Below are 24163 nucleotides of genomic sequence, written 5' to 3' on the forward strand. Positions count from 1 at the left end.
CATCCTTACAATCACTTCTTTCATTTTTTTTTATTGTTTTCCTAAATTCTTTTTTCTATATTGATTTTATTTTATTTTTTTTTATTTTTTTTTTTTAATCCTCACCCGAGGATATTTTTCCATTTTTTGTACAGATAGAGTGGGAGGGAGAGAGAGGAAGGAGAGAGAGAGAGAAACATCGACGTGAAGGGACACATCGAGTGGCTGCCACCCACACGACCAACCAGGGCCGGGGACAAACTGCAACCGAGGTACATGCCCTTAGCGGGAACCGAACCCGGGTCTCTCTGTACTGCAGGCCGACACTCTAACCGCTGAGCCAAACTGGCCAGGGCTCTATATTGATTTTAGAGAAAGAGAAAGGGAGAGGGAGAAAGAGATAGAAATATCCATGAGAGAGAACATCGATTGGCTGCCTCCTGCATGCTCCCCACACTGGGGATTTGGCCCACAACCTGGGCATGTACTCTGACCAGGAATCGAACCAGCAACCTCTTTATGCCTGGGTTGATGTTCGATCACTGAGCCACACGGCTGGGCTTTTACTGTTTTCAATTACAGTTTTATTCGACATTGCTTTGTATTGGTTTCAGGTGTACAGCACAGTAGTCAGACAGTCATATATTCACTAAGTGATCCCTCTGATATTTCCTGTACCTACTTGGCACCGTACACAGTTATTACAATATTATTGACTATATTTTCTATACTTTACATCCCGGGGGCTGTTTTGTAACTACGGATCCGTACTTCTCAATCCCTTCACCTTCCAGACTTTTTTTAAATGTCCAATGACAGCATCACTAGTTATGAAGAAGGCTGGTTGAAAGTGCAACCAAGCATCTTAAATCAGACAAAATGAGACAGAGATGAAGTCAAAACTGTGGGCTACCTTGTCAACAGCAACCCAACTGTATTGCAGGCTTACAGCATTTGCCCAAGGGGAGTGGAGAACAGCATACCCAGCGTGTACTTAAACCTTGGATCAACAGGCCCTGAATTAGTCAGCAAACTGTGGCCCAGAGGCCAAAGTGGGCCTTTTCTGTACTACCTATGAGCTAAGACTGGCTTTTACATCTTTGCAGGTTGTAAAAAATAATAAAGAGTATGCAACAGAGACCTATAAAAGCCCAAATATCTGCTAACTGGCCCTTTATAGAAAAGTTTGCCAGTCCCTGGGATTAAGAGCCAGGTAGTCACCTGAGTTCAAGTCCCAGACCCTACAATTACTAGTGACATAATCTTGGCAGGTTACATCTATGTTCTGTTTCTTCGAATGGGGATGAAAAGAATACATCCCTCCTGGGGTTTATAGGAGGATGAAACGAGTTAACATATGTAAGTTACTTAGAATATGAACTAACTACTTAGGGAAGAGCCCCCCCAAAATACCACCTTAAGCTGCTGTCAAATCACATGGCAACCACTGTCAGGCAACCTGGAGGTAAAAGGCAGCCCTCAGCGTCACCCCTACACGTCTGGGGTTTGCACTGTCTACGACGTGATGTTTTTGCAGTGTCTCCTCCAAACTCTAAAGTAAAGCGAACCTTTGTTGTGTTGACTTTGTGTCTTGTCCTTGTATCATGTTCCAGCCCTTTCTTTCTACTTCATGGAGAGGCTCTGATGCCGAGAGGACCCAAAGGGCCTCTGGAGACACTGTCAGGCCCTGGGTGTTGAAGGGGCCTTGAAGGGAGCATTGAGTGTGAGGAGCCAGAGCCTGGTTCTCACATACACCGATGGGGCTGGCCCCGGGTATATGGTCTGCGGAAGGACAAGTGGGCAGAAAAACTGCAACCTCTGACACTTTCCTTATCTGTGTCCATGTCTTGCTTTCACACAGGTCTTCTCATCCCATTCTCAGCAACCCTCAGGTCCATACAACATCCTCAAGGTTGCCTGGATGTGTAGCAGGTTCATAGACAAAGTCGAATGGGTCCCAATGTTATTATCACCTTGAATACTTTAACAACTAGATATCTTACAAGAACTGATTCTAGAGTTTTTCTTTGGGGCAGGTGTACATTCAACCAGATACAGAAATTCTATTTGCACGAGGGAGCTGTTTATGTGTAGGATGGTGTGCATTTCATTTATGTCTCATTTTACCCGCACAACAACCTTATGGCCTAGCTAGATGGGTGTGGTGCTTTGGCTCCGAGCGCTAACTTGCCCTGGTTATAAACTAATATGGGGACTAATTTATACTTGGGGGTTAGGTTCTAAAACAGAAAGTCAAAACCACACATGAAAATCCTCTAGGAAGTACCCCTTTGAAAACCAAGAGTCTTTCCAAAATTCCGACACTGTTTCTTTTGTATGAGCACCCAGTGAGACTCATGGAATTGTATTTAGAGGCTATCATAAAAATATATATATTTTTTAAACACTAAAATCACACTCAGCTCATTGGTAAGCTCAAATTTGTTAGAGTCACGTGGAAAGTAAGACCAACAGAGAGGACAACTGTGATTGTGTTGCAAAGCCATACCCAACACTTGAGTGGAAGAGTGGGCAGAATCAACCCCCCGAGTCTGCTCAGGAGCATTCACATGAATTAGACATGCACCTTTCCGATGCTGAACCCGGGCTCTTCACCACTAGTTTATAGTCGTCTTAATGTTCTTCTTATCATATATCTACCTATCCCAGAGGTAGATTCAGGGGAAGAAGGTGGGATTTCTTCATCGCTCCTTTCAGACTCATATGAGTCAAGAGGTTTTTCTGGGTCTTTCTCTAACACAATCACATTGATTGTGGAATCCGGTGCTGATGTTTGGATTTCCTTTGCTTTACTTCTCATCCCATCTCCCCAGTCTCAACATTCTCTGAAATAAACAATGTTGAGGGAAAGAAAAGGGGAAATCCACTTTATGGTTTATTGTCATGGTCTGACACTTGGAAATCGGGAGAAGAACATTCTAGAAGGTAAAGCAGATACAATATGGTGGTGATGAGCATAAAACTCTGGGTTTGGGTTTTGGCTGTTCTACTTACTAGCTATGAACTTTAAGTACATTATTTAAGCTTTCTGAGTTTTGATTACTTCCTGTGAAAAATTTTGACTATGTATAGTATCCCCTCTGAGGTTACTATGAGGATTTGGTGAAAGAAGAGGTATTCAAGGTTCTTAATTAGGTATTTTTGACAGAGAATAAGAACTCAATAAATATCACTATTGTTGCTGTTTTTTGTTATTGTTACTATGTGAGTCATCTTAGTATCAGTCCAGAATATCATTGGCTGAAACATTGGGCTAAATGATGTTGAGACTTCACACAGGACAAAATGCCAAAAATATCACCTCCCTGAAGGCAGATACTGGCCAGTCCTGTTTATCACTATATCTACTTTGCCTGGAACCATGTTGGGCATATAGCAGGTGCATGGTAAACCCTTGTTATGTGGAAGAAGGAGGTAATAAAGGACCATCACCAAAGTTTTACAGAATATAAATGGCTTTGGAGAAAAAGATATTTTCTTTCATGTTGATTTCCTAGTGTGTCATCACTTATAATAGGTACACCCTAAGAATTGTTTTACCAACAATTTACCATTAAAAGGCTTCTAGCCGAGCCGGTATGGCTCAGTGGTTGAGCATTGACCCATGTACCAAGAGGTCGTTGGTTCAATTCCCGGTCAGGGCACATGCCCAGGTTGTGGGCCGGATCCCCAGTGGGGGGCATGCAGGAGGCAGCCAATCGATGTTCTTTCTCATCAAGGTTTCTATCTCTCTCTCCCTGTCCCTTCCCCTCTCTCTAAAGTCAATAAAGAAAACCAAAAAATAAAATAAATAAATAAAAGACTTCCTAATGTGCTGGGCAATAAAGTGCATCTCCACAGGAATATTGTTATAATGTTACAACTTCAGATCAGACCCCTCTGAAGACAGTGGATTTACACCTTAAACACCTCAAGGATAGGCGTACTCATCTTCTGAGCTCAGAAGCACAGAGAACTCCTATTCTCCACCCCACCAGCTTCACAATGACCAACTATCCTGAGTGAGGACATAGATGAAAACCCCCAGGAACTGCAGGTCATTATCAGCAGGAGTCAGAGGGTATTTGCTTTGTCAGTACTGCATCATCTTTGAACAGAAATCACTGCATCACCCCATGTAACAGAAAGGTACCCACATTGAATGACAGGTTTCCAAATGCCTCGTCATCTATGTCCTCACTCAGGATAGTTGGTCATTATGAAGCTGGTGGGGTGGAGAACAGGAGTTCTCTGTGCTGCTGAGCTCAGAAGATGAGTACGCCTCTTCTATTTAAGAGTGGACATTGCACAACTTGCCAAGAAAAGGAGAAAAAGGACAGGAAAATATGGAAGATTTCATTAAAAATATAGTTTGGTAGATTTTGTAGTTTTCCATTAATTAGGGGAATGTTTGGTCATTATGCTACATTCCCAAATGGAGGCCATTACAAAGAAATGCTCACATATACCCTTTTAGTACAGTCACTGTAAGAGGGGAAAGCAGCTGAAATCACTTCTCCAAAAGCCACAGCTTTGCTAGTAAGTCAAATCAACAAATATTCATTGAGCATCTATGTGCCCAAGACAGCTAGGCACTGATAAGGAAGGAAAAGGAGCCCTGGTCGGTGTGGCTGAGTTGGTTGGGCGTCATCTTGCGCACCGAAAGGTTGCTGGATCAATTCCCAGCCAGGGCACATGCTCGGGTTGTGGGCAGGATCCCTGCCCTGGTAGGGGGCATGCAGGAGGCAGCCAATCGATGTTTCCTTCTCACATCGATGTTTCTCCCTTTCTCTCCCTCTACCTTCCTCTGTCTCTAAAAAAATAATATATATATATATATATATATATTTTTTTTTTTTTTAAAGAAAGAAAATAAAAGGAGCTTCTGACTAAGTCACATCCTCAGAAAACAGTGACTCATTTAGCAGTATTTGTGAGAACACAAAACCTGGACACTCAAATACACCGTGTCTCATTTTTATTTTATCTTTCTATAGTTTATAGTGTATGTATCTTTGGAATCCAGCCTTTCCTCTTTCTGGAATTAGATGAGCATAAATAAGTAGGTATACAGGCATATAAAGTAGGCAACTAAAAGCAATAGACTGTTAATATTTGACATAGAAAGAGGCTCTCTGGACCTTCCGAGAGGGGAAAGAATATTGTGGCATGAAAACGTTGCTTCTTGGTTTTTAATGAAGATTGAATGCCTTGACAAAAGATAAAAATGATTTGGGTCAGACAGAGAATTGCATTTGAATCCTAGCTCTACCATTTACAAGATAAATAAAATTAGAAAATTTACCTGACCTTTCTGAGCTTCAATTTCTTGTTCGCAATGAAGATTATTTTTTATATAAAACTAATATACTTATGGTATACAAAAAAATACAGAAAAGTAGAAAGAAGAAAAACAAAATCATCAAAAGATAACCATGATTTATATTTTGGTTAATTTTTCTGTCTTTTTAATGTGCTTATTTTTACCACAGTGACATATCTCTATCTACATTTATGTATAGTTTAAAGAATCAAATAGTTTTAAAAGGTTTATTATAAAACACTGATATTGCCCAGCCAGTGTGGCTCAGTGGTTGAGCATAAACCCCTGCACCAAGAGGTTGCCGGTTCGATTCCCGGTCAGGGCACATGCCCAGGTTGTGGGCGAGGTCCCCAGTGGGGGGCATGCAGGAGGCGGCCAATCAGTGTTTTCTCTCATTGATGTTTCTATCTCTCTCTCCCTCTCCCTTTCTCTCTCTCTAAAATCAATAAAAAAAAAAAATTAAATTTAAAAAAAAAAACTGATATTAGTTCTGTGATCCATTTATCTCACTTTCCAATCTCTCCAAGCCAAGAAACTAACATTTTTACCTCTTGTAGCTACTAAATTTGGTAGTTTCCACCATATCTTCTAAATAATATATTTTTGTTGTTGTTTCTTCTCAGTTTTAGGCATTACTTATTGAATTTCCAAGATAGCAGGCAAGGATTTAGTTCATTTTCCTGGTCACTGGGGTTTACCTCACCACTCTCCCATCTTTCCAATATACCTATACCTGATATGATAATTTCAGTTATTATGAGTATGGAAATGATAAGTGCACCTCAGTAGTTCACTATGACTAGTTTCCTCTTCTTGCAAATGTTTTAGTTGACCTAGAGTTGACATTATCTTTTTTATACATAAGCTTATTTTTCTATATCCTTTTTCCTTATTCATACTCTGTTGCCTAAATTCCCTTTCAACAAAGTGCATCCATCACATTGTCATCTTCCTGAAATGTCTGTGCCAGAGCCCTCTGACCTAATCCACATGAAAAATGTTTTTATTTTACTCATGCAATTGAGAGTTTGACTGAGTACCGGATTCCAGATTGGAAATGATTTTCCTTCAGAATTTTGAGGTACTGCTCTCCTTTAATTTCTAGCTTTTTTTGGTGTTGCTGTGAAGAAGTCTACAGCTATTTGAGTGCCAGACCCTTTGATGTAACAGTTTTCTTCTCTGGAAACTTGCAGGTTGTATGTTTGTGTTGAACATTTTGAAATGTAATGATGATATGGGCTTATTCTATTCATTGTGCTGAGTACTGGATAGGGTCATTCAATCTGGACATTTGTGTCCTTAAATTCTGGGCTTTTCTCTTCCCCTTCTCTTCCCCTTAAATTATATAGTGATGGTTTTCTCCCTTCGATTTTCTCTTTCTCTATTTCTGCACCTCCTAGTATTTAGAACCAGAACTCCTAGGCCGGCCCTTAAATTTTCTTATATTTATCCTTCTATTTTCTCTGTTTGCTCATTAGTCTGGAAAACTTCCTTTTTTTCTTTTTCTTTTGAGAAAATGGTAGAAGGGACATGAATAGTTATACTACTTCTATAATAAAAAATTAGTTTTTTAACATATATTTAAATGTACATTTCCTCAGAATAGCTGCAATAAAGTTCATCTACCTTTATATTGATAACCCCGAAATATTAACTATAGCGAATACTGGGACCAGAGTCTTCTGGAAACCCAATGAGGAGAGCAAGCAAGCCAACTCTAGTTACTAATTAAGAACATAAAACTTGAGCAGAAATTCTTTTTAATGCCTCAATCAAGTCTTAGCTCAGAACATTTTTCCTGGTATTGCATGCCTTGGACAGAGAATGAAGTTATCAAAGTGGCAATGATTTCAATATTTTATCAAATTAAATCAAAATTACCCCCATAAGGTATCACAAATTGGGCTGATCTAAAAAAGGTTGAGGAGCGAGGGGTGATGCTGGTAAAATGAATTGTGAAAGACATGGATGAAGGTCATTGAAATCGTCCTTGAAATCAACATGAAGAGAGGAAGCCAAGCAAAGCTCAGGAGCAGTGATAAACCGCATACTTAACTCCAGGGAAGAAAAGGTGTTATATAGCAAATCCCTAACCCTTCAGTTATATGTGGTCTAAGGGACATGCCTGTAATTTACATCACAAGTGAAGATGAAGGTCCCTGTGAAATGAAATGACTCAGCTTTCTGAGAATGGGATTCAAGGATAGGCACATAATGGGTGTTTGATGTATTCTTATTAAAAAGCAATCCCTAGCGTTTATTTAATTTTATAAATCCAGTGTAGTTGGCCACCCTGGGAGAATATATATATAACTGAAATAAGTGAGATTCATTTTATGACGAGATTCAGGATGTACCATGTGGCTGTCTGATTTCAGGTCAGTGGCTTGCTCTTCCTGTGCCCCAGTCCCACCATGTTTAAACTGTAGACTGATCTGAAGATAAAATGCATTATGGTTGTTGGATGTCTCTGTCACCCTCCCTAATTAAAACATTACTGAATGGCAAGTATATCTTCACATTACTTGCTTCCAAATCAAACTCCATGACATACTCAGTGTCTAGATGGGAAGGTGGGAGCCCAAAATACAGTCTGCCAGCCTGGGGCAATGATGACCACCACCATGCCCCATCTGGGGATGTCACAGGGGTGCTTATCCCCAACCATCTCTGCAGCAGCACCCAGACCCATGCCATAGACAGGGGGTGGAATGGGCCAGGGTGGTACCAGGAACAACCAAGTTAAACCCCTTCCTGGGGAGACAGCAGGGTGTGAGCCCAGGATCCAGCCTCTGGGGCATGATCCACGGTCCCATCAGACTTCACTTACAAACAGATTCAAAGAGAAATTAGGAAGAATTTAGAGACAGCACCTGCAGGTCATTAAAGCCAAAATGTAGGGCCCTTCTGAATGCACTGCCCTGTGTGCCTGCATTGGTCCCACGTGCATGAAGCCAGCCCTGGTTCCTGGTCATGAGTTGTTAGTTTTTTCTCTTTATATTGGTTCATTTCCACCAGCATAGACTTGCTCTAGTATCTGCTCATTAAAAAAAAAAAAATCCTCCTTTAACATCTCATTCAGTTTTATTTATTGACCCATTTCTCTGCTTCTCTTTAGATGAAACATTTTGAAAGAGATGATTATACTTGCTATGTCTGTGTCCTCAGCTCCCAGACATTCCTAGCTCCCCAAAGTCTGGCCTATGCCTCCCCAACCCCACTGAGCTGCTTGTATCCACATCACCAACACCCTCTGGGTTGCCTAATCCCATAGATAGTTCTCAGTTCACACCACCACACAGGGACGTTCAACATAAGGGACTGCCCCTCTTCTTAAAACACCCTTCACTCTTAAACTTCAGGAGAAATGGTTTTCCCTCCTCACTGGCTGTTCCTATCCTTAGGTAATTGCTTTCCTCTGCTTGACTTCTGAATAGTAGGGTTCCTGTCTTCTTTTGTTTCCACATTCTCTCCCAAGGAAGACTCACCAATGTCCAAGTCTTTATATCTCCAGCTCAGACTTTTCCAGTCCTCTCTGACCACTCAATCCCAGCCTCCTACTTGACATCGCTATTAGATAGCTCACAGTCATTTCATGCATCCAAACTAGGACTCTTGACTACATCCAAACATGTTCCTAACCATTCAGCGACTGCCTTCTCCATCTCAGAAAACATCACAGCCATCTATCTACCTGGCTGTGCAGGCGAAAATCTAGGACTCATTCTTGATTTTGTTCTTTTCCTCCTATCCCACAATCAAAGCATTAGTAACTTTCAATTATTGTATATTAAACATAAATGTTGAATAAACTCTCAGTTTTCCATCCGCATTTCCACTCTATTAACCCAAGCACCATCATCTTTCTCTTAAATGAATGACTGTCCTCATCAAAGCAGGTCACCTTTGGGTCCCACCCCCCTTCAGCTACTTAAGTTAGTTATCTACATAAGCACTTATTGAAAATTACAATTGTAGATCTAAATTTCACCAATTAGAAAATCACATCCCCCTAAAAATAAAATGGGGGGAGAAAAGGAAAACCAACATTGGACAGCTTTTACTTTTGTATTTGCCATGTAAGAACATTAAGAACTATGATTATAATGATGGTAGTAATAACAGCTAACATTTATTGAGCAAATCCTATGTGCCTAGTGCCATGTGAAACACTTTTCATGGAAATTCTCTCTTTTTTAAATCCTCATAAAAGGATATTTTTTCATTTATCTTCAGATAGAGTGGGAGGGAGTGGGGAGGGAGGGAGGGAGAGAGAGAGAGAGAGAGAGAGAGAGAGAGAGAGAGAGAGAGAGAAACATCAATGTGAAAGAGACACATTGATTAGTTGACTCCCACACAACCCCAACCAGGTCCGGGGACCAAATTGCAACCGAGGTACATGCCCTTGACTGGAATTGAACCCGAGACTCTTTGGTCTCTGGGTTGACACTCTAACCACTGCGTCAAACGGGCCAGGATGACAATCTCTTTTTATTCCACAGAAAGTATGTGAGACAGGTACTATTATGAGCCCCCTAGTTACAGATGAGAAAACTGGAAATCACAGAAGGCAAGTCACATGTCTAAGTTCTCACTATGAAAAAAGTTTTCCATTTCCATCAACGTAAATACTAAATAAATACTCACAAGAAAAGATGTCATCTTAGGATTTAAAATTTTAATAGTTTTAGCTTTATGAGAAGCTTTTGTCCTCATTGTTTTTCTTTTCACTACAGACTAAGGGAAACATCGCCATTGTTTACCATTTGTCTACAGAGGGTGTCTGGGAACCATTGACTTAACCTCTCTGCCACCATGGTACTAGTTAAGGCTGGAGGTCAGCTCTGGAGCATATCACTGATGATCTACTGGTGAAAAACGATTTAGCTGGCTCACTAGCCTTTTATTATCCCAAATGGTTGGCAACCAGTGCTTGCCCATAATACATGTGGGGCTTGGCAAGTCCTTTAAGAATATATTTGGAAATTCTCCAGAGAAGCAGCCTCCAGAGCCAATTGGTGGCATCAGTTTGTACAGTCAGCACTTCTCTTGTATGAAACATGGTGCCCCAGGGAGTCTGGGATTTATTGACACTCATTACTGGTGCCAAGACCAAGTAATGGGCATCAACAGCTTCTTTCCTGCTGCCTGGACCCCAATTCATGAATTTGCCCACAAGTCAGAAATACACTGGCTATTTCTTTAGAAGGAATCGTGAAGTAGAACAGCGGAGCAGTATGGGGGATCAATACCCCCGATTGCTGGATGACCTCAGTAGGAAACAAATTCTACCTAGTGATATTTTGAATGAATTATTGTTGTACTCACTTAAGGAAACCCAGTCTGTAAGGCCATCAAATAATATATATATTACTCAAATATATTTTACCCCCTTCGGCACAAGATTTATTGATCCAAGTACTTCCACTGGCTGACGATAATCAACCAAAAGAGGGTCAGTGAGAAGTGAATTTGTAGTATGGCGATGCTCTGTATGGGCTCAGTGGGTGCTGGGATTGTCAGGGTGGGGGTGGGGGAATCACTTTCTAGATTGTATAGATGCCTGGCCACTGTGCCTACACCTGAAACTGAAGTGTAATGGTGTTGAATGTCAACTGTAATGGAAAACCTTTTTTTAAATCCTCTCCTGAGGATATTTTTCCATTTATCTTCAGATAAAGTGTGAGGGAGGAAGGGAGGGGGGAGAGAGAGAGAGAGAGAGAGAGAAACATTGATGTGAGAGACACACAGCAATTGGTTGCCTCGCACACGACCCTGACCAGGGCTGAGGACTGAACTGCAACCGGTACATTGCAACCGGTACATGCCTTTGACCGGAATCGAATCCATGACTCTTTGGTCCTCGGGCTAATGCTCTAACTGTTGAGCCAAAGCAGCCAGGGCAGAAAAACTTTTTTTTACAGTTCAGGTTAGAAAAAGATTTGAACACTGAAAAAGAAAAAAGTGAATTTGTTCAGAATCTACAGAGAAGTCAGTCTGTTGCCCAGTGTCTCAGTTAGGGCTAGCCGCTAGAAGGTTATGAATGGGATGGGTACCAGAGGCCCCAGCCCACATAAAGAAGTGTCAGCAGGATGCTTTACAGAAGGGGTTGGCACAATCCAGCCCAGAGGCCAAATCCAACCGCCATCTATTTCTACATGACCCGTAAGCTCTGAATGCCTTTTATATTTTTTAAATGCTCTGAAAGAAATAAACAAAATAGCCCTGGCCGGTTTGGCTCAGCAGTTAGAGCATCAGCCTGGGGTCCAGAGAGACCCAGGTTCGGTTTCCTCTAAAGGCATATACCTCGGTTGCAGTTTGTCCCCGGCCCTGGTTGGGTTGTGTGGGGAGCAGCCACTCGATGTATCCCTTTCATGTCGATGTTTCTCTCTCTCTTTCTTCCTCTCTTCTCTCTCCCTCCTACTCTATCTGAACAAAAAATGGAAAAATGCCCACGGGTGAGGATAAAAAAAAAGAAATAAAGTATTTTGTGACAAGTGAAAACGATGTGAAATTCAAATTTCCGTGTCAATAAAGAAAATGTTATTGGCACCTAGTCACGTTCATCTGTTTCTTTGTTATCTGTGACTGCTTGCACGCTGCAGTGGCCGAGTCGAGTGGCTGTGACAGACTGTATGAATTGCGAAGCATAAACTATTTACTGCCTGAGCCAGGACAGAAAAAGTGTGCCAACCCTGCTTTCAACCATTCTCAGAAAGAGCAAGAAATACAGGCTACCCACGTTAAAACAAGGTTAACCTCACTTATTTTATTATACAATGCCTCCAGAAATGAAAGAAGAAATCATTCAAGAGGAAATGTGCCACTCTATTGAATTTTCAAAATCTATAACCATGAGTTGTGCAATCCTTTTACCACATAAACTGTGCTCAGTGTCCTATTTTGGCAAGAATATTATGACATCATTGGCTTTCTGTGTGTGTTTCCAAATGAAATTTCCATTGGTGGTCACATAGCAAGGCAGAGTTGAAATCACTGTATGTATATTTCCTAAGACTTGAATTGGTGGAATAATGGCTAACAGGGGTTACTGTAATTAAGTTTACCCCTGAAAGGCCATACAACAGAAGACAGATTCCCTGAAGGCCTTCACTCCCATTCTTGTTAAAGACAGTAAGCTTGGCCATGGTTGGTGTGGCTCAGTTGGTTGGAGCATCATCCCATATACCAAAAGGTGGCAGGTTCAATTCCAGGTCAGGGCACGTAACCAGGTTGCAGGTTTGGTCCCTGGTTGGGGCCCGTACAAGAGGCAACCCACTGATGTTTCTTTCTCACATCGATGTCTCTGTCTCTCTGTCTCTCAAAAAATGAAAACAAAAACGTATCCTGTCTGATGTTGAAACTAGCTTACAGATTTAGTTTCTTAACCTAGAGTGGTTATCCAAATTTCCCAAATTGAGATCCACAGAATAGTATGTGCCACAAGGTATTAAAAGGTTTTCCATTAAAAAATGGTTTCATTTTGAAATAAGTTTGAACAATATCAGAATGCTGAGATTTTAACACTCTAGGACATTTCAGAGCCTTTACTATGCCAAGGAGCGTTGTGAATCTCCAGAGGAAGGATGTCAATTCTTAACATGCTCAAGTAGATTCTCATAAACATGTACTCATAACTCACTGCTCGGGGAACACGCAAGGCGTGTTCTAGCTCAGCCTTTGAGGTGGTTTTCTTAGCAGTCTAGTTAATTTCTTTCTAAGTCTTCCCACCTCTTGGGCTGGGGCAAATAAAGTCCTCACAAGTTCAAAGCATTTGTTGCTGTGAATTGTTGGATCTGAAGTTATTTATGATAAATGTCGTAACTGTTAGGTAGTTCAAGATGACTTAATTTTTTAAGAAGCTAATTCTTGCTAGAGACTTTTTCCTTTTACTTCCTCAATCATTTTTAATGTAAAACAGTAAATAATATGAGACAACATTACTCCAGTTTGAGAGGGGAAAAGCCTGAACTATGCCTACCCAAGTGGGCACAAATATGCAATGCACTGACATTAAAATAACAAAGGAGATTCTCAAAGTCCTTCCTTGCTGGAATCAATTCGGGAACCTCCCATTTCTTTGGATTGCAGATCTGTGGCCAATTGTTTTGGCCCAACATTTTGAAGGGCCCATTGGCCTCTGTCACCGAAGATGGAAGAAAACTGGAAACCATCACATATCCTAGGAGACGAGTGTTGCCAAATGAAAGCAGAACATTGAGTTTTCAGCAAGTCCAAAGAATAATACAATAATTGAGCTGTCTCTGCAAACTCAGGGCAGGGATGAACTCTTTGTAGCAGCCTTTAAACCTAAGGCCAGTTTTTTCCTAGCTCCAACACTCCAGAAGGAAGTCGTCTCTTAGTTGAACTAAACCAACTCACCTCTATATTTTTGGTGTGTGCCCGGAAACATATGCCACTTAGAATGATTGTGAGACCCTCTTCTGTTACCTGGACCATGATTTATTAACAGGTGTACTTTCTCCTGTTATTAAACATTTTTTTTCTAAATTAGTGTGAAGACCTGAATGATTGGACTGCTAAAATGTTGATTTAAAAACAACCCCCTGCCCCAGAAAAAAAAGCCCAAACCACACAAAACAAGAAAATGTCTGCACTGCATTCAGATAGAGGAAATAGAACAGATTAAAAGAAAAGAGTTATAAACATTAAAAACTTAAAAGGTATCATTCGTTATTTCTCAGAGTATCCAGATGGTAGTTGGGTATGGGGGTGTGGGTGGGGGGCAATTGTCACTGTGTCTATTGATCCAATAGGATTACTTAAATAGGCAGCTTTGGGTCTAAGTCAGAAAAAGTAAAATTTGTTGATTTTCAGCCCAATAAGTTCCCAATTTTGCCTTAAATATAAACACAATCACCTCAGGGGGGATAAAAGGGAAGCCAGATGAGACTGTGTTTTTGCACAGTCAGTAACTTTGCCTCTTTTTAGAGGGCTTTATATAGGTTTCCTGCCATTCCATTAACCCAGTTCCATTGACAGAACTGTGAATAGGTCATATTGACTACGGCATCTATTGAGTTGCATTTAATCAATTTTGTTTCTTTTGGAAGTTGAAATTAAAGTTCAAAGAGTTCGTACTAAGAGGCTGATGCTAACAAATAATACTATCATTAGCATTAATTGGGTGATTACTTTAGGTGAGATACCTTGCTAAATGTTTTGCTTACATTATTTTATGTAATCTTCACAATGACCCAAAGAAGTATACCCAATTTTTACTTGCTTACTGAGGAGGTTTAATAACTGCATAACAGAAAGTCTTTGTTTGTTTGTTTCTTTGTTTTTCCCAGATGAATTCACTAATAATTGTTTAGGCTTGGAGAGTCTTTTTTCATGGTATTGCTAGTCCCTCCAAAACACTTTATAATTACTCAGATTGACTTGAGTGTTTGATGAGGGCTGATCAAGCTATGTCCCCTGTGATTTTTTCACAATGCTGGTCTGTGGGTCTGTGGCAGAGCTGAGATTTGAACCTGTGCATGTCTTTCCAATACCAGAACCCATGCTCTTAGTCCATCAGAACCTTTACTCTGTCAAGGGCCATTTGGATATTTATAACATCATTCTCAGACCATTCAAAATGATCAACTTTAAACATTAGCCTGCTATATTTGGCCTGGTATGGATTTCGTGGGCCTTATGCAGCCATTGGACCTGACGTTCCCCACCCCTGGGTGGTTTTCCATTAATAAAACACTAAACATAATTAGGTAGAAGACAGTCTGGTAGTTCCTCAAAAATTAAAGAATTACCATAGGATCCAGAAATTCCACTTCTAAGTACATATAACTAAAATAATTGAGAACAGAGACTTAAACAAGTATTTGTTCACCAATGTTCATAGCAGTCAAATTCACAATAGTCAAAAATAGAAACCATCAAATGTCCATCAATGGATGAAAGAATAAACAAAATGTTGCATATGCATACAATAAAATATTAGTCAGCCTTAAAAAGGGATTAAGTTCTAGCCCAACAGGTATAGCTCAGTGGTTGAGTGTTGATCCATACACCAAGAGGTCACTGATTTGATTCCCATTCAGGGCACATGTCCAAATTGTGGGCTCAATCCCCAGTAGGGGGTGTGCAAGAGGCAGCCAACTGATGTTCCTCTCTCATGGATGTTTCTCCCTCTTCCTCCCTTTCTCTCTAAAATTCAATAAAAACCTTTTTTTTTTTTTTTAAAAAAAAAAGGAATTAAATTCTGATACATGCTACAACATGAATGAGCCTTGAAAACATTGGACTGAGTGAAATAAGGCAGACAAATACTATGAGAGACCTAGACTAGTCAAATTCATAGAGACAAAATAGAATGGTGGTTGCCAGAGCCTGGGGGAAAGATGGAATGGGGTGTCACTATTTAATGGGGACACAGTTTTAGTTTGGGAAGATGAAAAAGTTCTAGATGGTGGTGATGGTTGCTCCCAATGGGAATGTACTCAATGCCACTGAACTACACACTTTGAAACAGTTAAAACGGTACAATGTGTTATACATATTTTACCACATTAAAAAAAAAGTAATTAGGACTTAGGTTTGAACTAAAACATAAAAGCTAGAGCCGGAGAACAAAACAATAGTATAATTTGATATCCTTTTTGTTAAAGTTGCCTTAACATGAATCAAATCAGCAAAACTTATTGTGCCCAACAGTACTGTGAAGCTTACTTACACTTTGCTTAAACTTAACAGAGATCAACATAAGAACCGAAGAGAAAAATTCTTTTATGTTAGTATCAGATGGGACAACACGGAATACAACATGTCAGGATGACTTCTAGCATGAATAGCTTATCTCAAGGGACATCCAATCACATCTTATCTTATTCCTTAATTAGCTTCAAAGTGAACCAGAACACTTTCCAGGAGAAAGAAATCTGGAAATATTTATTACTTGGGAAAATCAGTTTGAAGTGTCTTCATACCAGTGTTGGAAGTAGTAAACACTTTAAAGGAAATATTAAGTACTTTTTCATCACATATTGGGATTCTCTTCAGCAGGATTTTTAAAATAATTAAATTGGCTCATTTTGGTGCCCTAGATGCAGGCCCGATTTGATTATTTATATTAAAATACAAAATCGAAATGATATAAGCATTAATGTTAATTGATTAGTCAGTGTTTTTTTTTTTTTTTCTTTGTTGTTTATGTTTTGTGGTTGGAAGCCTCATAACAATCAAATAAAATTTTACCGTGTGCTCAATCCAGAGCTCTCAAAGGAGCCAAATCAACTTTATAAGATGTATTGATTTAAAAAATGACAGTTTTATAATATGCAAACTCATGCTCATCAGAATGTTCTGATACGGGCAACTATTCATTCCCAGTTTTGTCATTGCTTGGACTTTGGACTTGCTTTTTATCCTGTGCTTGAACTGTCCTTCTCATGTCATTGCATGAGTGGCTTCTTCTCATTGTTCAGGCTCCAACTCAAATGTCACCTTCTCGGAGAGGCCGAACCCCGCCATACCCTGTCTAGTAGGGTCTCCACATCACCCTGTCACGCTTCCTGAGATCACTCAGAGTTACTTGCGGAGGCACCTGAGCATTGTCTGCAGTTCTCTGGATTGGTTTCCTGGTCTGGTTTGCCTCCCAGCACGAGAACGGGAACTCCACAAGGGAGGGCGCGGGCCATCTGGTTTTCTCTTCTATTCCTCAGGCCCAGCCGAGTGACAGGCTCATAGGAGGTGGAGCTGCCCTCCTGTTTATGCCTTTCGACTATGATATAAATGGACCCAGAGCCTCGCCCTCTGGGAAGCACAGACACACTGCTCTGCTCAGCTCTTCTCTTTATGGGGGCTGCAGTGGGATCATCTCATTTGGTTGGGGTGGGGGGTTGGACCACAAAAATGTAACAACCTAGAGGGTGTTGAGGAAGAGCTGCCGGCTCCTTAAACCTCACTCTACCCAATTTGGTTCTTTCGGAGTTTCTAGAAGGTACTTATGAAGTGGTACCTTATTTCCCATTGGCCATACTTCCTCGGCTCGATAACTTTCTTGGCACCCCCTAAGAAGGGCTGGCTGATTTCGGGAGGATGTAGACGTTTCTGTGTTTTCTCTTTCTAATGCTATCCTAATACCTAAGATGGTACATATCCTCAGCAAGTTGCAAACACGAAGCTGGCTTCTCTTTCCTTCTCTGTCCTTTGAGGACCAGCCACATGCATAACATAGCTCTGAATCCATAGGGAGCACAGTGAACCAAACAAAGTCGAAGCCAACTTGTCTTCCCATTTTAGAGATGGAAGAATCAAGTAACATCACTGCTCTCTAGATCCTTGCCTTTCCTACTTGATAAAGCAAAGTAAGGCCATAGAAATGAGTGGGAAAAAGTTTTCTTTCTGAAGACCATTTTCGAACTATATACTTTCAGGCCTCTTATGCATTATTTTGTATAGGTAGTAATGATGTGCTTCTCAATGAATAGTGAGTAGGTGGGAAAAAGGCATACTGATTGGTTAGATATTTTGTTTTTAAAAGGATCGACCAAAGTCTCAAGAACTAAGACTATAGCAGGCTTCTAGTTGGTCCCACAACCATGGCAAACAGCTAATTATTCTTTAGTAACAAAACATAACTCCTTATTTTCAAAGGTTCATGGCCATACCAGATAACACTAATGACCCCAGGTCCCTGTAACTGGGTATATGCATGTGAATGAAAGTGATCCACTACAACCAGATCATGTGCTTAAAAGGAGTGGGCACAGTCCTGGCCCATGGGGTTCAGTTGGTTGGAGAGAGTCCCATACACTGAGAGAGGGGTTTGATTCCCAGTCAGGGCAAATATTTGATCCCAGGTTGGGGTGCGGACGGGAGCCAACCAATGGATGTTTCTCTCTCACATCGATATTTCTCCCTCTTTCCCTCTCCCTTCTTCTGTTTCTAAAATCAATGAAAAGAAACCATATCCTTGAGTGAGGACTAAAAAAAAACTATTAAACAACAATAGCAACAACAAAGGTAGTGGGCACAGCCTCCCCTCCCCCTTCCCACAGGCTGCAGTTTGGAAGTGTGGTGAGCCAGCCTGAGGCACGACGGGAGAGTAACACTCTAGGGATGGAAAGCAAAGGAGAGAAACCAGCTTGTCAGAGCCGGAGTTCCGAGCCTTGTGGAGTCACATAAAGCTATTGCTTATGCCCAGACTGTTCCATGAGAAAGAAAAGCATGTCCTTCTTGTCTAAGCCCTTGGAATTTAGTTTCTCTTCCAGCAATCAAATTTCCATTCCAACACAATCAACTTTCCTCGATGATTTTGATGCTACTTCATCATTTTTGCAAAGTGGCTTTCGAATATCAAAATGATCAGCTTTTTGAGTTAAAAAGATCTTTAGGGTTAGCCTATCCTTCACTTTATTGCTGAGGAAATTGAAGACAGAGGGAGTAATAAACGTCTCGAGCCACACAGGTAGCTGGTAATAGCTGGTGCTCAGATCTCCTGAATTTCAGTTCGTTGTTCTTTTCCTTTAAGGTCCAGTTAGCAGGACTTCCTGGAAATGACTCTGGGGGCTCCCTTTGGGAGGCCAGGACAACTTACTAGCTGGGGCCTTTCCTCCCCCCCCCTCCCAACAACCTATAATCAGCTGCTACCCTGCATATCCTGAGGAGGCTGCTCTGATTGCCACTGTGAGGAGGAAGAGTGACCAGGGGTGGCCCATGCCTGGTTTTGGCTCTCCTCGCTGTGGGATGACGGCAGGATCAGGGCCCCTGCCTCTACTTCTTTTCTGGCTGAGCCTGGCCTTGAGAGTCTTCCACTGACTCTTTCTCCTGCGACCCAGCATTGTGGAATTTGTGTAGGACCCTGGATCTTGGCAGTTAGAGGCTCAGCAAGCTCCTACTTAACGACTTCATTCTATGATACGATGATTGTCCATTATCATTCCCATGTAATTTGATAATAGAAGACATTTTCTATAATAACTAGCACTAGGTAGAGGTAACTTCAACTGTCAAAGGAACAGCACAGAGAACAAACAAATCATTTCATTTCAAGGTCTTCTATTGACCGGGTGTCCAACAAACAGCTCCCTTTGGACAAAGGGCATTGCTACCGTCGTGATTAAGACAGCCGCCAGAAGTCCCATGGAAAGTGGAAGGTGAAACCTAGTTATTAGCATCTAGGTCCCTGGGCTTACCCTTGCAGTACATTACAATATACTTAAGAGACAAAGAGCTTATCTTTGAATTGTGCAAAATTCTATAATTTATGCACCACTAGTATACATCTCTTACCATCCTCGTTTTCATCAAAAACCGGGGGTTTGCTTGAAGTATTGGCTCCCATGGTTGTCTGCCCAGACCCGGAACCTGCAGTTACATCATCCCGGCGGAAACATTCATCTTCCTTCAGAAGAGGTCTGGAAGCTGTAGCTACATATCAAGGGGAGAAAAAGAAATGATAGTCTTATAATACCTCACAATGGCATACTTCGGGTACCCTGAGTACAGGCTGTGGCCGAAATGTTCATTTGTACTACTCCGGTTGAATGCTTTGTACTTGAAAATAATTTCAGCAATAACAGAGAACATTAAGTATCTGGGGGAACCTACTTCATGGCCTCATGAGTCTTGGACCTAGACTTACAAAGAAGGAAAAAAGCAACATATTTTCAAAGGAAGAGGACAAGTTTAAAATGAGGTCAGCAATACTTGAACAAGTATAAAATGAAAATAATATTTCATTGTGACTCCATATTTTTGAAAAAATATGTGGATTGTGAACTTTATTTTGTTGGTGTGTGATCAACAATTTTAATATTTTTTAATTATTCTGAATGCGTTCCCCAATTCTTTTCTCCTACCCTGGAAGGTACTAGAGTATAAAAGGAGCAAGGTCTGAGTTGGGGCTTTACCACCCCAGCAAGTTGCCAAATTTTGCTAAACAAGTTTCTTTTTTCCTTCCCCTTGGACTTGATCATGGTCCTAACAGCAAAGGCAGGTTAAATATTACTTGATGAGATAATATGTGAAGTATTTTCACTGCATAAGTGCTCACTAACTGTTAGCTACTCTTAAGCTCAAATTAAATAATATATGGGAGAGCCAAAAAGCCCTGGGGGGAAAATATGCATTTATGACTTCTTAAAAAATTTTAAACCAAATCTTAAAGAATTTTACTTTGCCTGAAATTGGTAAGGAGAGGCAGCACCCAGAGTTCTGGTTCTGAAACTGACGCTGATAATGGCTTTGGGCCAGTGACCTCTCACCTCACCTGTAAAATGGGGGAAGGGCAGCGTCTTCTTCAGGAATCACCAGCTCAGATGCCCACAAGGGCCAGGCAGAAATGCGAATGAGTGAACCAGCCCCGGTAGAAGACATTGGTCCCTAGTGGGGACAGTGACGGCCTGGAGAACCCAGGCTCCATCTAAAAGAGGTCACTGCTCTCAAAAAAGAGGTTGCCGCCCCGTGGAAACATGGGCCCAGGAGCCCGATCTTCAGATATACCAAAAAAAAATGGGTAAAGACTGAAATTGTATACAGACTATTTAAAAATCGATTTTTAGCTCTGTGGCCTGAGCTACTCCCATGCATGGGACAAATAGGGCTCATGGATAAAGTTAATGAGACAATGTATGGAAGGCAGCAGCAAATTCCTAGCACATAACATGCAAAGGATAAATGTTGGCTACTATAATTTTTTTTTTTTTAATCCTTACCCAAGGAATTCTTCCATTTATCTTCAGATAGAGTGGGAGGGAGAGAGAAAGAGAGGGATGTGAGAGAGACACATCCACTGGTTCCCTCCCGCATGACCCCAACCTTGGTTGTGGCTGGGACTGAACCTCAACCAAGGCACGTGCCCTTGACCAGAATCGAACCCGAGACTCTTTGGCCCGTGGGCCGATGCTCTAACCACTGAGCAACTGGCCAGGACAGCTGCTGCTATTTTTAATAGTAGCTGTATTTTCTTATCATGTATTATTTTTTCAATTGATTTTTTAGAGAGAGAGAGAAAGAGGGAAACATTGATGTGTTGTTCTACTTATTTACACATTCATTTAATTTGACATCTGTTGACTGATTTCCTCTTAGGCTTTTTTCACGTGAAGGAAATACAGATTAGAGGCATCATTGCAGAAAAGTGTCCCAGGAAACCGGGCCTTAGGACGTTATTGAAAACGAGCTTGAGAAGCCCCTAAACCCGCCTAGAAAAACAATTCATTTTCCTTTTAGGAAAATGTAAGTAAAGCCTTCATTGGAAGGCAGACTCAATAAGGAGATGCTACTTTTCATACTGAAAGCTAGCTGCTGGCAAAGTGCCTTATGAACTTTATAAAGAATCAGTAAATTCAGAGCAAAGAAAAAGACGTCTCAGCAATTAGGAAGCAACCAATTAAATGGTATGGGAGACCGGTGGGGAGGGGCAGGTGGTAACAGGTGGCTGGAGGAAGCCTAGGAGGATTATTGAGATCAGGAAGATAGAAAGAACTCAACTGTCTTTCCAGGCTAAAAAAACAGAGGGCTTTTAATTCCAGCGGAAAAGAGAGTAGGAAGAAGCAAGTGCGATGCCTTAGTGTTTCACTGAGGGCTGGGAAGAAGTGATCAGGGGCCCTGTGTGTTCTATTATTGCATTTAGGGTCCAGAATAAGTGGGGACCAGTGTAAAGGCTGAACCACAGATGACATTAGAGAGGACTGATCTTAAAGAGAACATTGATTTAAAGGAATTGTGATTGTTAATACAGCGGGGGGGGAGGGGCTACATTCGCTTTTATTTTTATGAGAACCCTCAGTCCACACGTTTTCACACCACATCCCTATCCTGTCATCCTTACATCTTTTCTTCACACCTCAGGCTTCTCTCAAGCAGCCTATCTTGCTGCAACCAAGCACTGACCTTGCAAGTTGTCAAATCAGAAAGAGAAAAAGAGAGGAATATTACCGCAACTTGCCACATTTCAGAATTTCATTTTGATGTGCGGGAAATTTCGTTCACCCAAGAGCCAGTGATTTTTAGCAGGAAGAAACTATGTAAACAGGAGTGGGAAAGGTGCATGGAATTATTAGGTGGTGGTTCTCCATTGCATTGAGTACACCCAATCCAGTTTAGAATTGTCTTTCTCTTCTCCTCCCGTCAGATAACCACATCGGAAAACTTTCCTTCATATCCAGAAAGAAATTAACCTTTCTCTGCTAGGAGACTTTTTTTTTTTTTTCCTATTCTGCTGAAATAGGGCCTAGAAGAGCTATGGGACTCCCTCCTACCAAACCTAACACCCTCCTGACCTCCTGATACCGTCTGCGGTGTCATGTAAGCATCACTTCAAGATGTCAAGAGGACAGTCACCACCCACGGAAATGGACCTCTTAAACACAGGAAATATAAGAAAAATAATAATGTGTCTTATAAGAAGAGAAAATTTTCGGATTCTACCTGACCTAGCTAGTTATCTGACTATTAACTACAGACTCCTCTAATGCTAACACTTGACCTTTGGCCTGTACCTTCGGGGCTGTCAACAGGGGAGCTTTTCTAAGCAGCGAAGGCTCCCTAGGTACAGAGGTGCCATCTTCAGGAACTGAAGAACCTAAGTTGTGATGCAAGAATGTTGCAACTTCTGACAAAACTGGTTTGTGCTCAGGCATAACTCTTCTGTTTGCATTTGAAAAACAAAACTTAAACTGAGAAATATTTAGAACAGGTGGGAAGAAAGAAAATATCATAAAAAACACTCGCATTAATACCACCCTCAGTTACATTGTTTCTATCTAGTTCATCATCTTTGCTTCATCCTTTTTATGTATTCAACATTATGGGTAAACATTTTCTCAACCTTAACCCTCCTGCCAAATTCACTGCCCCTTTTTACTCCCCAAAGACAGCCATGATCACGAAGCCGGGACACATTTTACAGTCCACCTGCTATGATTTTACAGCATGACATGTGTTTTAAAGTCAGTCACCTAAATGATATCCTAGAGGAGGTCTGTTTTGCATCTTAGACATTTACCATTATACCCCGGCCATCTAGATCTACATCTGCTGATCTCTACAGCCCTGATTTCTGCTTGTTGAGCGCTGCATAGCAGGCCCTTGTGTGGATTCACACATTTTATTTATCTGCGTTCAAATCCTTCAGCTTTTTTTGGGGTGGGGGGGGGCACCCTTGTGGGAATGAAGCCAACCGTCAAAGGCAGTTGTTGCTTGTTTAGAAGCTGAGTAAGAGAAACAGCAGAAGTACCTCCAACCCTTATTTCCACCCAAATATTCCAGCAAATATTTGTTGAAGTCTGTGTGTGTCTGGACCTGAGTCGGTGGGAAGCTGGGGACCAGGTGGGGGACAGAATAGCTAGGAAGATAGGGTTTGGTCCCAGCCCTATCTGGTTGTGGTGGGTTATCTGGGCTGCCTGCCTTTGTCTTATTTCTCTTCCCTTTTAACTTCCTAGCTTCCCAGCAGTGCCCTTAGTATGCAGGTTTATTAAAAAGAAAAAGGAAATCTAGGCCACCACTCACCTATATCTTGCTTCTCCCTTCGCGCCTTCCCAGAAGCTCGACTGGGGCTTCCTCCCGGGGAGCAGGGACTAAGAAGGGAACTCCCAGAACCGTGCAGAGAGCAGGGAAAGGCACCTACCGGCTGGCCGGGTGCAGGGCGGCAGTGAGGGCGGGGCGGGGCTGGGCAGGAGCGCAGGGCACCTGCGGCTGCCGAAGGGTCCGAGTGCCGCCCGAGTGCGCAGCTCCGGGGCTGGCACCGGTGGAGAGGATGGGGAGTGAGGTGGGGAGAGGCGCAGGGAGCAGCTGGCCAGCAGATGTCCTGGGTCGGAGCCCTCCCCACACACAGAGCGGTCGCCTGGGGTCCGTGCGCGGACAGCGCTGCGGGCGCGGCTCCGAGCTGGT

General features: G+C 41.7%; 1 protein-coding gene across 1 annotated transcript in view; it reads right to left on the reverse strand.

Annotated features, from left to right (window-relative positions):
• The window catches only part of STK32A (serine/threonine kinase 32A), a 112062-nt gene extending 88171 nt beyond the window's left edge, over positions 1-23891 (reverse strand). Inside the window, exons 1-2 of the mRNA XM_036240283.1 lie at positions 23783-23891; positions 19562-19699 (exon numbers count right to left, since the gene is read on the reverse strand). Of these exons, the coding sequence (XP_036096176.1) occupies positions 19562-19613 (52 nt within the window). The 5' untranslated portion in view covers positions 19614-19699; positions 23783-23891. The remainder of the gene's footprint in view (positions 1-19561; positions 19700-23782) is intronic.
• Between the last annotated feature and the right edge of the window lie 272 nt (positions 23892-24163).

Source organism: Molossus molossus, unplaced genomic scaffold (assembly GCF_014108415.1).
Source record: "Molossus molossus isolate mMolMol1 unplaced genomic scaffold, mMolMol1.p scaffold_m16_p_4, whole genome shotgun sequence".
In the NCBI taxonomy this organism is placed as follows: domain Eukaryota; kingdom Metazoa; phylum Chordata; class Mammalia; order Chiroptera; family Molossidae; genus Molossus; species Molossus molossus.